Genomic DNA, 15,018 nt, shown 5'->3' on the forward strand with positions numbered 1-15,018 from the left:
ACACACATAGTATACCCACATTATTATGATTCTTTCTCCTTTATTGCTCTCTCACTTTTTCTCTGGAGGGTAATTGCCCAACTCTTTACATGACAATAAATGGGTATTACATCTCCTTTTGTTTTTCCCCACTGCATCTGCAGGGACCGTGGCACACGCCAAAATGAAAACACCGCTTCTTTCCTCTAATCACAGATGAATTGAAACACTGCCGGCAGACTTTATTATCATACGGCTCAGTGGCGGTGGTTTATTATCTCGTGGTCAGGCTTGTGCGAGAGGCAACGACAGGAGAGAGAGATTTGAGGATTTCCTCCTCCTCAAGCACTGACAAGGCTTTTTATTTGTATTACGTTTCTTTATCGAGTTAGTTGACCATATGTCCAGTTGATGCTAGATCGGCTCATGTAATCATATTTGTAAGCAATGTGTGTCTCAGTCTGCGTGTTTATATTCGATTGAGAGCAGCCCTAGGGAAGACTTATGTGAAGAAACGTCTCTTTTTCATTGGGCAAATGGAAACCGACAGAACCTAGAGAGAAGGCAAATATGTTGCTCGAGAGACAGAATGAAGGAGGGGGGATTGAAAGATAGAAAAACTGTAAGAGATTGAAGCTGCATTGGTTTCTTCTCAGACAAAACTATTTAAGTTCTCTCTCTCTCTCTCTCTGAGTTCCTTTTCCCCCCGCATCAGAAGCAGTTAACTAAGTCAGTGGAGCAATTAATGCAGTGAGTGTAGCCTAAGTGAGTAGACACACTTGCTAGTGTAACCCTACGACAGTTGGCAGCAGTGGAAGATGGACTGTGCTTCTGTGTCAGGCCAAGTGAATAGTAGAGCAGAGAGGGAAACTACAGGGATTTATGTGCATCAGCGGCACATATGGCATACGCTGGAATCATCAATGTTAATGATGATGGAGGAAGCCGATATCGCCATAAAAAGTCCACGGCCGATTGGAGAAGAGCTGTTAATGTGAATGATACCTGTCGGTTCTGAGGTGTGAGCCTGTGGGTCAAACAAGTTCATGTCTACACTCACTTTGTAAAAATGATTTGCTTAAATAAATAAAACCTGCTTTTTTAAGAGGCTTTGACAGGCACCATATGCTGCTAAATGAGCTGATAGTTTAATATAGGACTGGTTGATTGCTGAGAAGTTGTTTCCACTGGAGAATATTCACATTAAAGCCAACGACTTTAGTTAGCCAAGCCTGGACTAATAAAGCAGTGATTGTGAATAAAGCTGAATATTTTTTCTCATGAGAGACCTAAGTGGATTTATAATTTAGCCTCATAGTTAAAATTGGAATAGTCTTTCCTGTGACCAACCTACAAACAAACAAAGCATGTTTTTAACTTGAGGTAACATTTTACTCACTATCTGTTTTCAGTAGTAAGAGATGGGACGTCAAGCCAGTGTGAAATACCAAGAGACCCCCACTTTCCAGAGTGTCCTGGGAAAGTAGATGTAAGTGTCAATATGTGATTTTCATCTTCAATATGATGCTGCAGCAGGTTTATTTTTAAACATTTCCCTTTGTTTGACAGCTTTATTGCTGACCATCAGACAAGTGGTCATTGAGGTATAAGGAGTTATATTCTTTAAATAAAGAAATAAAAGTGTTCTTTCAGGGTGTTCGCAGATCCTTAAAATTCATAAAACATCTTACATTTGTTTTTGATATTCAAGGTCTAAATTTGTCTTCAAATGTCTAGAATTGTAGCATTGGAGGGAGGCATTACATTTGGGTCTGGGTCTGCAAGGGTCTGCTTTGTTTGGTTCCTTTTTTACTGAGCAAATCATCCATGCATGGCCCTGCTTTTTTAGAACCACTGTTTTATAATAAATATGTTAATGCCTTTATAAAACGATGCCCATCTAAGGCCCATTCAGGAATTATAAATTAGTTTACACCAATAATGGTGTTGTGTGTGGCATTGATTTATGGCACATTACTGTCCCTATACAAATATGTGAAGTTAAATTAAAGTGTTGATGGTATGTGAATGTCAATTGCAATTGCATTTCATTCATGTTTATCTGTTTACCATCCAGTGGATGCGCGCTCGTTGGACATCGGACCCTTGCTATGCCTTCTACGGTGTGGACGGTTCCGACTGCTCCTTCCTCGTCTACCTGAGCGAGGTGGAGTGGTTCTGCCCCCCACTGGTCTGGAGGAACCAGAGCAGCCCCCCCACCCAGTATGTAGTGCAGCCGAAGACTCCCAAGAGACAGGTGAGAGGAGTGAAATGGTTCCCAACCTGCATACTGTATGTTGGGTAATTTGCACAGTGACCTTAAGTTGTGTTAGGTAGCATTATTAGCATATAGAGTAGCTAGGATTTTTTTTTAGGATCAAATATGGCAGTTTTTTGTGGACTGATTTAGCATTTCATTCAAATAGATAACCAATCAAAATGACAGTTTTAACCAGAAAGTGGCCTTATTTGTTAACTGAGGGGTGTACAGTTAACAAAATAAAAAATAACAACTAACAATACTTCTTACATAGACTACAAAACCAACTACTTGCGTTCAAACTTAAACTTAACTGAACTACACTCACAAAGCCTACTCCGGTATAACTACAGTACTACATAATTTAAACATACTCAGTGGTAGCAACTTTCAGAGAACTTAAAGGTGGGGTAGGTAATTTTGGAAAAACTAGCTCGAGTGCGCTAGAATTTGAAAATACACAGCGGGAAAAAATATGCCACTTCCTTACAGAGCCCCTCCTCCAACACACATGAACACGCTCATGACCAATGAAGGCACGAGATAAGTTTGTGCACAGATGGAAGGCTGACAGGCAGGTAGGCCATCCAGTTATTTTAGCCGGGCCGGCTAAAATGATCGGTCGTGCTTTTTACAGTACCACGGCTTCCACAGAGGAGTTTTTTTTATGGATTTTTTGTCAAAGCACTTAAGATATTCATTGCTATCGGGATGTTAAGAGCTTTCCATGGAATATAACAAAAAGTGTATCTCAAGCAGGTTTCTCAAACTTACCTACCCCACCTTTAATACGAACTGCATTTAGACCTTTAATTATTATGTTGCCAAGACGGGGGAGCTTGTACCTGCTCTATGAACAGCATATTGGGCTCTCCATTTGTAGTCATTACTTTTACAGATACCTTACCTTTCTTGTTAAGCCCCCATGAAGTTTTCTGCTTATTATCTCCACAAAAACACATTACATTACATGTCACTTGTTACACGCTTTTATCCAAAGCGACTTACATACTCAATACTGTGGACAATCCCCACAGGAGCAATTTGGAGTGAAGTGTCTTTCCCAGGGACACAACGACATGCTGACTGCAGTGGGGTTTGAACCTGTGACCCCCTGATCCCAACACCAAGGCTCTATCCACTGCTCCACACGCCTCCCATGAACACAATCCAGTTGCATATTTGCTCTATTTCCTGTTTGTTTGCTAATAAAGCCACACACAGAAATATCGGCTTCTAGCTCAGACTTTCCAAGCTTGCTCAGTTCACCAAGGTTAGATTGAAATACCACAGTAGTACAAATTCATGGGGAATCAGGAAAATTGTTACCTTGGAAATTCGTAAAATACTGTGAGGGTAGGGAAGAGGTCCAAAGCTGATTATTGGAGAAGCCTTTGCTGTATTTCATCTTGTTCACATTTTCCTAATTTAGCTGCCATATATTCAAGAACAATGAAACTAATGATGCCTTTTGGCCACTGTAGATTTTTGGTGGAAGCTGCTTTGACTGTGATTTATTTCCAGTGCATTCTGGATAAAAAGTACAGGTTGTACTTGTGTAGACCAACCAAAGTGTGACGTTAAATCATGATTCTTATCTCATGACATGAATAAAACATGTTTCCAACATGTAGAGCATAGCTCTGCTTACAAACCCTTTATTGTCGGGCTTCTCAGCGCTGTGAGCGCATAACTAAATATTTATTCAGTAGTCAGTGACATTAAATGGTAATTTCTTGCTTCAATAATTAATGTTTTGAGAACATTTCAAACTCAAATCTTCAGTCTTGTAATGGACATGATTGTGTTATAATAACAGTGTTTAACAAAGAAAAATACCATCAAAACACATTTCATCATCTATTATTTGTCCAAAATGGTTGCCTTTGTGTGTTCAGTTTTACACAGGGTTTATAACAACACTGGCACACAATTAAGAGAGTGAATAATGGTGGTCTTTAAGTTGTTAGTCACATGACCGCAGTTCCAATCAAAAGAGGGAGAATAATTTAAACAGTCCTTTTATACAAAAAAAAAAGCCTTTCAATTTTAGCAGCCGTCTCTGCCTCCATCACTACATAATAGTTAACCTTCATCTGACCCTCTTCATTCTCTACTAATTAAAACAGGCCTGATCCTCCCATTATCACCCTTCACCTCAACATCCACTTTGAGGTCATGGAGCAGTAATTCTTTAATTCCTTGCACGAACAAACTAATGCCGCATCTTTATTGCATGCTTCTTCTCGACCCAATTTGGCATTAGGTAATTTCTTCCTTTAGTTTTCCTGTACAGTTATTATGCCATCAGGGATTCTCAGTTGATACAAAATCATGTCAATCGTATGCTGTAGTAGCTATCTCTCTTGCTGTCTAGCTTCAATGCAGCAACATTTCTGATGTAAATGCAACTCTCCTTGCTGGCTTTTAAAAAATAAACAAAAACAATTCTCCAATCTTAAGAGTGAAAGCTTTTTATCAAAGATCAATCAAAGTGGAAACGTTCAGGCGAAGGTCACCCCTGGGCGATAAAAGGCTTTGATTTCACAGGTTCACCAAATTGAAAAGTAAAATGTTTTCTTGCAGACTTAACACTAGCTTTAGTGTTTGGTATTGTTCCCAGCTTGGTCAGCCTTTTACCGTTTGGGAACATAAATGTTTAAAGTTGTTTTTAAAGTGATTTTTGTGCAGTGTCTTTGTGTGTTTGCTTTCACCTTGCTTTTTACACTTTATTTGTGGCAGCAGTACACTTGTAGTGAAGTAAAGCAGAATGCCACTATACATGAAGACTGATACTATCATTTTACCCTGTGACCCAAATTACCAAACTGTGTATTACAGTCTTCCTGTAGCCTGCACACAAACTGAGCCAAGGTTGTTCTCAGAGGAGAGAAGTCTGGAGTGTTTATAGCATTAGTTAGAAAAGGCTGTTGTAACTTTTCTTTGACAGGGGAAACTAAAGCCAGCCTTAAAATACTTAAACAAATTGAAAAATGAACAGGGTTCTCTAAGGACACAGTTTTTCTTGAAGAATGAAAAAAGTATTAGCGTTGACAGAGGAAATATTGTATCAAATTGTGAAAGTATTTTTCTGTAAACAATTCTAACTGAGAGTTTTTCCCTCACTTGCAATGAATATAGAATTACATATTTAATCAAGATTAACATACAGGTTATGCAGCTGTTGTTCTTAAATCTACAGATGACCCACGCTACCTTAACATGTTTTCTCAGACTCTTTTAATTGCTTTGCAGTCCAGTGTGTTTTAACAGCATTCAAGTACCTGGAAGGCAAAACTGATTTCTATTTTTTCCTACTTTCTCATGAACTCTTTTCTTTATATCTCGCATTTAATTTCTAATCCATTATCCTCCCAGGCTGCCTTCCGCACAGACCTCTCTGTGCTGCTGGATCAGGTCGGGGCAGGAAAGGAGTCGCTCAGCTTCATGAAGCGGAGGATACGCCGGCTTGCACAGCAGTGGGCGGCTGCCGCCAACCGCCTGGACGCCAAGCTGGAGCAACGATGGAGGGACCAGAAGAAGGTAAGAAATGAGAGGAGAAGACGAACGTGTTTGATGATAGAGAATGTGTGTGTTTGTTCGCTTGACTGTGATCAGGTCGTGTGAATAACTTTTTGTATCATAGCTAAATGCAAAAATGAATCTGAGAAATACCTTTTCATAACAAAGCGATAAAGAGCTTTGCAGAGTGTTACAGGCACTATTGAAAAACATTGGTAGTTTAAAGATGCAGGGGAAGGTGGTCCATTAAACTGAAAAGTATTAACACACAGCCTACAGTATCAGATAATATCACCTATGAGTATGGACAAGATCAAACTGGTCTATAAATACCTTACAGTATAATGTAGGGTTAATATCAGCTAAAAGCATTTTGATTTAAAGATCCAAGGCATCGGCATCACTGTTTTCCGCTCAAGTGGCTGTGCATAAAAGCTTTTTTCGGGAGCTTCTTGAGGGATCTCAATTTGAATTATGGTACGATTAAAATGATAGAGGAGGTAATGATAGGTTTTCATCCATTGCTGCAGTCTGCATTCTCCTTCTGTAATAGCTGTGTAACAGTTTATGTATCCTTTCATAGATAGTTCACAAAGCTGTATTCTCTAAAATAAAGAATTACCACAGTACTGTTAAATTGTTCAAATTCATTGTGGTTGGCAAAAAATGGACATGGCTACTTCCTGCTGGTAACCACTAAAATGAAAGATAGAGCAGGTGAAAAATGATGATTTTGATTGGAAATATGATGAAATGCCAAGAATGTGCCATTGCCAGAGGGATGGAATATGAGTAGAAAGGAGAGGGCGATGGATGGTAGTGGGGATGGTATTGTAGAATATGGATTTGAAAAGGATTGATGGATATGAAATATAAAAAAGGCTGGAAGCCGAGATGCCTGTGGATGTCCGGTAGTTCATTCAATATAGGTGAAGAAAGTAAAACTTATAAAATGTGAGCAAAACTTTGGACGTTTGAAAGCTACTTTGACTTACAGTATATAGCCTTTAAATACTACACATTTAACTACGCTTTGCACCCTGCTCTGTGTAGACTCATAATCGTTTGGTTATGAAAATAGCGATAAATAAACGAGTTAATGTAATCAGAATCAGATTCGGTTTTATCTGCCAAGTAGGTTTACACATACGAGCAATTTGCTTTGGTATAAGTGGTGCATACAGAGACACAGAAAGAAGAAGACGTAACCAAGAAAAGAAAGCACATTAAGTACATATGGTGCTTCCTCTACCCAAAATGTCTCTTTTTGCCCCCATATCAATAAGTTAACAGGGGTAGAAATAGTCCTCTGTCACTTAGATTGATGTTCTCTGGTGGATTTGTTATCCTCTATCATGGCTCCATGGCTGCTTTAACAGCCTGTAGGCCTTAATATGTGCCGCAGCTATCCAAACAGCAGATGTCCTGGTGTTTGTTAGAATTGGCCTTGGCTGTCATAATCAGTTTATCACACTAATTAGATTTGGAAATAAAAATGTCTGTTTATAATACAAGTAAAAGGAAGGAAGGATCCCAACATTAAATCTCAGTATGACCCAGTCAAATTTAACATGTTCCACTGTTACCTTCCTCCCACACAGGAGGATTCATTTTCTCTTAACTCTAAAATATACACTGACTTTAACATTGAGAAGGAGAACACTATGGTTTTAATTAACCTTTAGAAAAACACTATTATGTGTATTGACTGCAGCTTTCCAGTGGACTAACCTTCATCTTTGACAGCAAATGCAACATTCTGCTTGAGCGTGAGGTCTTTACAATTCCAGCAGGGCTCTGTTGATTCAGTTCTGTTTCCTTATTTGACTTTCTCTTTGATTGTAAGCAGAGTGGATGTTTACTCAGAAAAAGAACAAATTAGCTGAGCAGAGAGGCAAATGTGAGGGGAGAGAGAATCGACAGGGAGATAAAAAGCAAGATGATTCTTTTCCTTTCCCAGCAAATAAAACAAAGATTGGAAACGGGAAGGTGCATGAGAGTGAATGAGAAAACTTTGAGAAAATGTTAATCTGAAGTCGAGTTATTCAGTCGAATATATTTGAAAGATGGATGTTTGAGATATTGTGTGTGCACAGTGCAGCACGGCATGAAGCAGACGCCTGCCCTCAATATTCAGGGCAATCTTTTTTGTTTGCGATTAATCTCTCTTTTTCCTCAGTCATTGTGCAGCTCAGAAAGAATATAGCAATCCTTTTGTTGCACTTTCAAAGCAGTAATGCTTTTGAGAGAACTCACCTTTTATTTTGAAGTTACGAAACTCAATTGAAACCCTGGGTCAACCCATTCAGGCTTTTGTAAGTAGCTGATGGAATATTTTGTATACAAAATGGAAATAATCTGAAACATATTAATCCTAGCCATGGGATAATGGAGAGGCTTTTAAGAGAGCAAAGTACAGATTCAAGGACGCTGACCTTATCCTGTATACCGGCTGCAGGACAAGTTGTGATTCTGAAGTTAGCTTAAGTGTCTAAGAAAGGGGCTTTGTGCGCATCTGTGCCTACTTGGTGTGCGTAGAGCTTTCACATCTAGTGTGTTTGTCAGCATACGCCAAACTGTTAATTTGCCTCTCCCTGTGTCTGCCCTCCTGAGAGTTAATTGACCTCTGACTGATGAAGTGCAGACAGAGTAAAGACTAATGGGATATGGAAGGTGAAGTGGGGAGTGAAGAGGCGAGAGTACGGCAGGGATAAGAAAAAGTGAGGAAGAAAGAGGAGGGGGAGGAAGCCGGTTGGAGAAATGGGACAACAAGGAGGTAAGACGTGAGGAGAAATAATGAAGGGGAAAGTAAGTCTGAGGACATTTAAGGGTAGAGTAGTGATGGTCGGCAGTGCCAGCTTGTGTTGCCACCCGTGGGCTTCCACTGGACAGCTGCGACCTTCAGAGGGGCCACAGTGCATGACAGCACGGGGTCACACACACTCTAAACACACATGCATGCGAAGCCTTGCGCTAACAGATGCTGAGACAAGCATTAGCATTCCTCTGTCGTTGACCAGTTAGTGGTGAGTGGTGCAGAGCAATGGAGTGGTGGCACACACTCGAGAGACACTTCTACTCTCCTGCTATCAGAAGTGCGCACCAAGGTCTTTCCGAGGATTTTACTGGAAATTACATAAAGCAATCCTAACAGCATGAAAGACAATATATGTCCTTTTCGACAGCTCATCACAGTTATGGAATTACAAAAAAACTTTGAGGGACGATGTTGTGAAAAGACCTTGCTTTGTGGTATTAAAGGTAGCTTACACATTTCAGCAGACAGGACGTCATAAAGGTGACGGAGAGATTTGAGCATGAGTGTTTTTTGATCACGCCTCTCTGTCTGTCTCTGCGGGTTTGGCAGGTCTTTGTGCTTAATTCCTATGGGGCGCTAACAATCGAATCTACCTTCAGATCCTTTTGAGAATCCGCCAAGCTCATGGTGAACACACACACAGAGTTCAGTGATGTATGTCAGTGTGAAACAAATGCAGACAAACAAACATCATTTAAAATCCATCAGCACACACTCAGACACACACCATCTGGGAGAGCCATAAGTCCACTGTATTAAGAGCTCCAGTCTCTGGTGTGTGATCAGATTCCTGAGGGAGGCAGCTGGCCGTGATGCAGGAGTTTATGAGGAAGCACAGCTTCAGCTGCAGAGTTGCTCTCTCTGTTGTCGACTTCCCACTGTGTGCATTTCCCACACGTTCATCTTTATATTCAATTGAGTGCGCAACAAATATGCGAGATGAACATGGCCACGAGAATGTGTGCTGGTAATCTGCACAGTAAAACACAGTGCGAGCCAGCCCACGCTAGTTCCTCTCTCCTCTCCGTTCTATTGATTCCTTCTCCGTGATATAAAGGTTACTTCTCCAGCGCTGCTCTGATGTGTGTCATTGAACTCCACTTCTATGTAGTTGCTATACAGAGGATTTAACACTTGCAAATAGAGATACTGGCTATTACAGGGAAAGTGGAATCCCCTCTCAGCAGTTGATCATAGTTGCAAGTAGCCAGGTTTTGTAAACCCCAGTTACCTCTCCATATTAACTTTTCATCTGATGCCAGTTTTATAGAATCCAATCCACTGTTATTTAGCTCCGCTGCCACTGTGTGTGATATTTCTCAGACTTCTTTAGCAGTGTTACTGTGCTGCTGCCAGTATATGAAATGTGCCTCCCTCTGTCTCCATGTTCCCGTTGTTGCCAGTGTTTGTGTGACACACACTCACCAGCAGCACCGAAGCCACCAAGCCAAGACAGTGAATCGTATGAATTCTCACTCTTGCCATCTGCCACCCAAACTGTAATTAAATGTCACTTTATATATTTTTTTATGAAGCAGAAGTTAATAAAGCAGGCTTATTAAATCAGGGGATTGTTCACGCCAGCTGGAGTCTCACTGGAGCTTGACTCTGCAGCACACACATTGTCCAATGTTTAACACACATTTTGGAAATGTTAACTTTAGTGAAATGACTTGAGCAGTTGTACTGGATGTATACAGTTATAAAACATGACTTTATATATGTACATCTGTATTTGATAAATAAATATCAGATATCCACTGTGTTTTTCTCTCTCTCTTTAATCCAGACATGATCTATTGCAGAATAATAAACTGTGATTTGTGTGTGTTGTGTGCTAGTGTCTGCTCCTTCAGGAAACCTTCAAACATTAGTGCATTGTGGCTAATGTGTCATGATGTAAAGGGGAAAAGGGATATAAGAGAGTGCTCTGCGGCTTCTCAAAAGCTCTTGGAAGCTTTTAATCATTACCTCAACAGTTCAAAGCTGCAAAAGTACAACACGGGATGCACACTCACTTACATACAAGCAGAGAGAGACACAGTAAGAAATCGATGTCCAAACTTTCTGGCAAACTCCTCACAGTTGGCCCTAAGCCGGTTATGTGTGTTACATGGAGGTGTTCATGCTGCGTTAGCTAATCAGGATTACTCAGCTGAGCAGTGTTTGGACATGGCTGTTTCTAATCCGCTGTGAAAGACAACGTGTTGCTCATTTCTCGGTGGGTTGCACTAATTACACAGCAGCTAGGTGGACATGCGTGACACCACTGTATCCTGCAAAGTTGTGTTATAATGCAAAATACAAACTAACTGTGATGATTCCTACACATGTGGTGTATGATGTTTTCAAAACAAAAGGGGTTTTCCAATCTGGTGCAGAGGACTTAGTTACAGCAGTTATCTGTATGTCTGCATATGGTGCATGTGAGATGAGTTGAGTCCATATGGATTTTAAACATGTGCGTGCTGTTTCATTGGAGCATGAGGGGATAATTCATTGGGGATTTTAGAGAATTATTTTTCAGTTTCCATCATTTTCTTTTGGAAGAGTCTGATATTCTGGTGATTTTAATCCTCAAACTCATTAAAACAGTTTGGACTGCAGAAGCTTAACTTTCAAGGAGCTTAACTTTATACACTACAGTAGACACGCATTCAATATGTGTGTGTATGATATCATCAGATTAAATTAAATTTACTTCACAAGATTGGGCATTATGTGTGTAATAAGTACTGCTCCATCAAGACGTGTTGTCTCTAAAGTATATTATTTTAGTAGACGTATATTATGGTACAAAAAAGTACAATGGCTGGATGTTGAAGAGAAAAATACTCAGTTAAAAAAAGTTATTGATAGTTGGATGTTCATCAGGATATTGGCATCTAAACTATGCGTTTTTGAGCTGCTACTTTATACAGGATTTAAAATTGAGGTTACAATACTACTAAAATTGGACATTGATAATTACTATATGTTATTGGAAGAAGTCTTGACAATGTGAGTAAATGGTTTATTAAATGTAAACGTTTTTTATTCAAAAACATATTCATGCTGCACTCACCTTGGGTTTTACTTCAAAAGGGGCTCCTCGTCTTTTTGTCATATTATACTCCAGGGTAGCAATATAATTATATTCCAAGATCTCAGTGATTATAGTTATTAAATCCAACAATTATTAATTATTTTAGGTCATGTCAAATGGCTGATAGATAATTAGCAGTCATTAAAACAAAGCTTCTGCACTGATTGAATATTTAGTTAATACCTATGCCATTTTTTACAACATATATTCTTCTAAAGTGGAGCTTTTTTCATTGAGCTCCTCCACAGACTTATATTTAATTTAACTCTGACACAATGTGTTCCTGTCCTCTTTCAGATCCTGGTCCATGTAGGCTTCCTAACAGAGGAGTCTGGAGATGTTTTCAGCCCCAAAGTGCTGAAGGGGGGTCCTCTGGGAGAGATGGTCCAGTGGGCTGACATCCTCACAGCCCTCCATGTTTTGGGACACAACCTCAAGATTTCCATGTCTGTCAAGGAGCTGCAGGGGTGAGTTCATGTATTTTAAAGATGCCAAATGCTGGCTGTTTGACATGTTAGTGGTAGACTGTTTTTTAGCAGGTTGTTATGCATTTTTAATATCCTCATTTCTCATCGACTGAATTTTAACTGGTATTACAGGAAAAGTGTTTTCCTGGCAAGCTCTTTGGTGAACAAAGAATTCAAACAATGGAGAAGTCTTGATGAAATAAAGGAAATGGTTGCCTGATTTGAACAGCAGAACTGTATGAAACCATACATTTATAATTTATCTCACACAACTGGTTCAGTGTAATCCTTGATCCTTTGTCTAGCTGCATGCTCACTACTTGCAAAACATATGCATTTTGGTAAAACTTTGCAATTGAAATAACTTCGGCATTAACACTCTCTGGCTGGTCTCTGTGAATACTGTGAGTTCATAAACTGATGTTCTTATACAGTTAATGCTGTTGTTAACCCGTATACCCATTACTTAGTTCATCAATATTTTCAATCAGTCACTGCTTGCATGAAAAGTAGATGTTTTCTTCTAAAAATTCATGGTTACAGGGGACTAGTATCTAATAATAATAATAATAAATTCGATTTATATAGCACCTTTCATTGCTCACAGCAATCCCAAGGTGCTACAGGAGGCATAATAAAAACAAACAAAATAAACAAAAGTTTAATCAAAAGCTTTTTTTAAAAGAAAGGTTTTTAAGCCTTTGGTGGTCTGTGGAGTCCTCAGGTGGTCTGGGAGGGAATTCCACAGACGAGGAGCAGCTGCACAGAAAGCCCGATCCCCCATTGTGCGGGGTTTGGTCCTCGGGGGTGAAGCCGATGGTTAGTTGTGGAGCGGAGGTTGCGTGTGGAGGTTTGAGATGTGAGAAGTTCCTTCAGGTATTGAGGAGCGTTCCCGTGGATGCATTGATGGGTCAATAGTGCGATCTTGTATTCGATCCTGAATGAGACAGGAAGCCAGTGGAGGGAATGAAGAATGGGTGTGATGTGGTTGTATTTTCTCACCCTCATCAGGATCCTAGCGGCACTGTTCTGTACATATTGGAGCTTCTGAAGGCTCCCGCTAGGAGTCCCGATGAGGAGAGCGTTGCAGTAATCGAGCCTTGAGGAGATGAAGGCATGGACCAGTTGTTCAGCATCTGACAGGGAGAGTGTGGGACGGAGTTTTGCAATGTTCCTGAGGTGGTAGAAGGAGGTTTTGCACAGGTGTTTGATGTGGGTGTCAAAGGTTAGATGTCTGTCAAATCTTACACCCTGGTTGGTAACTGGGTTAGGGTTAGGGAGAGAGGGGTATGTTTTGTCCAGAAAAGGTAATGTGGGTTATGGGGGATGACTGGACCTGGTTTGGTGTGCCAACTAAAATAGCTTCTGTTTTGGAGCTATTTAGTTGCAGGATGTTTTCTCGCATCCAGGCCTTTATCTCCTCAATGCAGGTGTTGATCTGATATACAATTATGATTTTGCTGGTGAATTATTCCTTTAAGAGAAGCCAGTGGGCTGGCAACAATATGTCGATACAGGGATTATCCAGACAAGGAAACACGTTGGCTTTGAAAAGAAAATAGGGTTATTGATTTTCAGGGTCAAAGCTATACGTAAACAGTTTGAGTACTTGAATAAAAAAAAGGCCATTTCTAACATCTAAATGTTTCATTAACTGTATCAATTACTCTTACTTATATCATCCTATCAGTTTTATGTATCTCCTTATTAGTAGAGATTCAAAAGCTGTGAAAAAGAAACCTCGTGTTTTCAATGTGCTCTTGTAATCCTACATACAATAGTGCAGTCAACATGTTTAAAGAGTGTGTTGTGCTCTAATTACAGCCAATTCCCACTTTAGATTATGTATGAGGGCCTTAAGGTCCTGTTGATTTATTTGTTGCCGTATTGATCCTGTATCGACGCACTCCACGGCTTCCTGTCAGTGTGACTGCGTTGGTGTGTTTCTTATTCCCTGCATCAGCACGCCTCCATGTTTCTGCTGACGGATACAGCTAAAGAGCCAACACACACACACACACACACACACACACACACACACACACACACACACACACACACACACATACACACACACACACACACACACACACACACACACACACACACACACACACACACACACACACAGGTCCACCCACACACAAACTGACTGGTGGATGGATGTAAATCAACACTGTTGGTCGAGATCCCTCAGGCTTGTTCTGTCCAGCCTATGCAATATCGACTTCATGGCCGAGACTGAATTAATCACACAGGTTGTCAGGCAGGAGATGGATGAATAACTTTAGGGAGTAGACTTATGAATAGTTCTGAGTTTGAGAATACAACTGAGTCACACAGTAAATGGGCCAAGTCTATGTCCAGCCTTGACTGGACCAATAGACTGTCTTCGTGCCATCGTTACTCACGGCGATGACACAGATATAGAGCATGGATCAATATAGTGATGTCATCAGAGACCCCGCTGAACTCCTTTACACTGTGCACCGCCTGAGACAACTCTCACAAATCACAGAAGAAGTATTATATTGACCCCCAGCCTATACAATTCATTTTGTAGACGTATAACACCTCTGTAGGGAGCAGGGGAGAGTATGAAAATCTTGGGGAACTTTATTTCTCATAAATGAGCGTGCAGATTGAAGGGACGCTCACAAGGCCAAGTTTAGTTGTCAGATTTGGAATGGATGTCAGGATCGTTTTTTACTGCGGGTGTATCACTTGGGTGTCTCGGGACCCACATTTTTAAATGGGTCTGTCTCATAGCCCGGGCGACTCTGAAGCATAATACCACTGTGAAGAATTATTTTGTCAACATAGCCCACATGGAAGGAAACAATTACTTTTAGCTGTGGATTACTTGGGAAAGCTGTTGAATCTTCCT

At 40.4% G+C, this 15,018-nt stretch overlaps 1 protein-coding gene across 1 annotated transcript in view; it reads left to right on the top strand.

The window, feature by feature from the left end:
* LOC117446795 (alpha-1,6-mannosylglycoprotein 6-beta-N-acetylglucosaminyltransferase B-like) overlaps positions 1 to 15,018 on the top strand; it is a 142,208-nt gene that overhangs the window by 78,976 nt on the left and 48,214 nt on the right. Inside the window, 4 exon segments of the mRNA XM_071204618.1 lie at positions 1,392 to 1,468; positions 2,057 to 2,236; positions 5,618 to 5,782; positions 11,962 to 12,131. Of these exon segments, the coding sequence (XP_071060719.1) occupies positions 1,392 to 1,468; positions 2,057 to 2,236; positions 5,618 to 5,782; positions 11,962 to 12,131 (592 nt within the window).

This window comes from Pseudochaenichthys georgianus, chromosome 1 (assembly GCF_902827115.2).
Source record: "Pseudochaenichthys georgianus chromosome 1, fPseGeo1.2, whole genome shotgun sequence".
Taxonomy (NCBI): Eukaryota; Metazoa; Chordata; class Actinopteri; order Perciformes; family Channichthyidae; genus Pseudochaenichthys; species Pseudochaenichthys georgianus.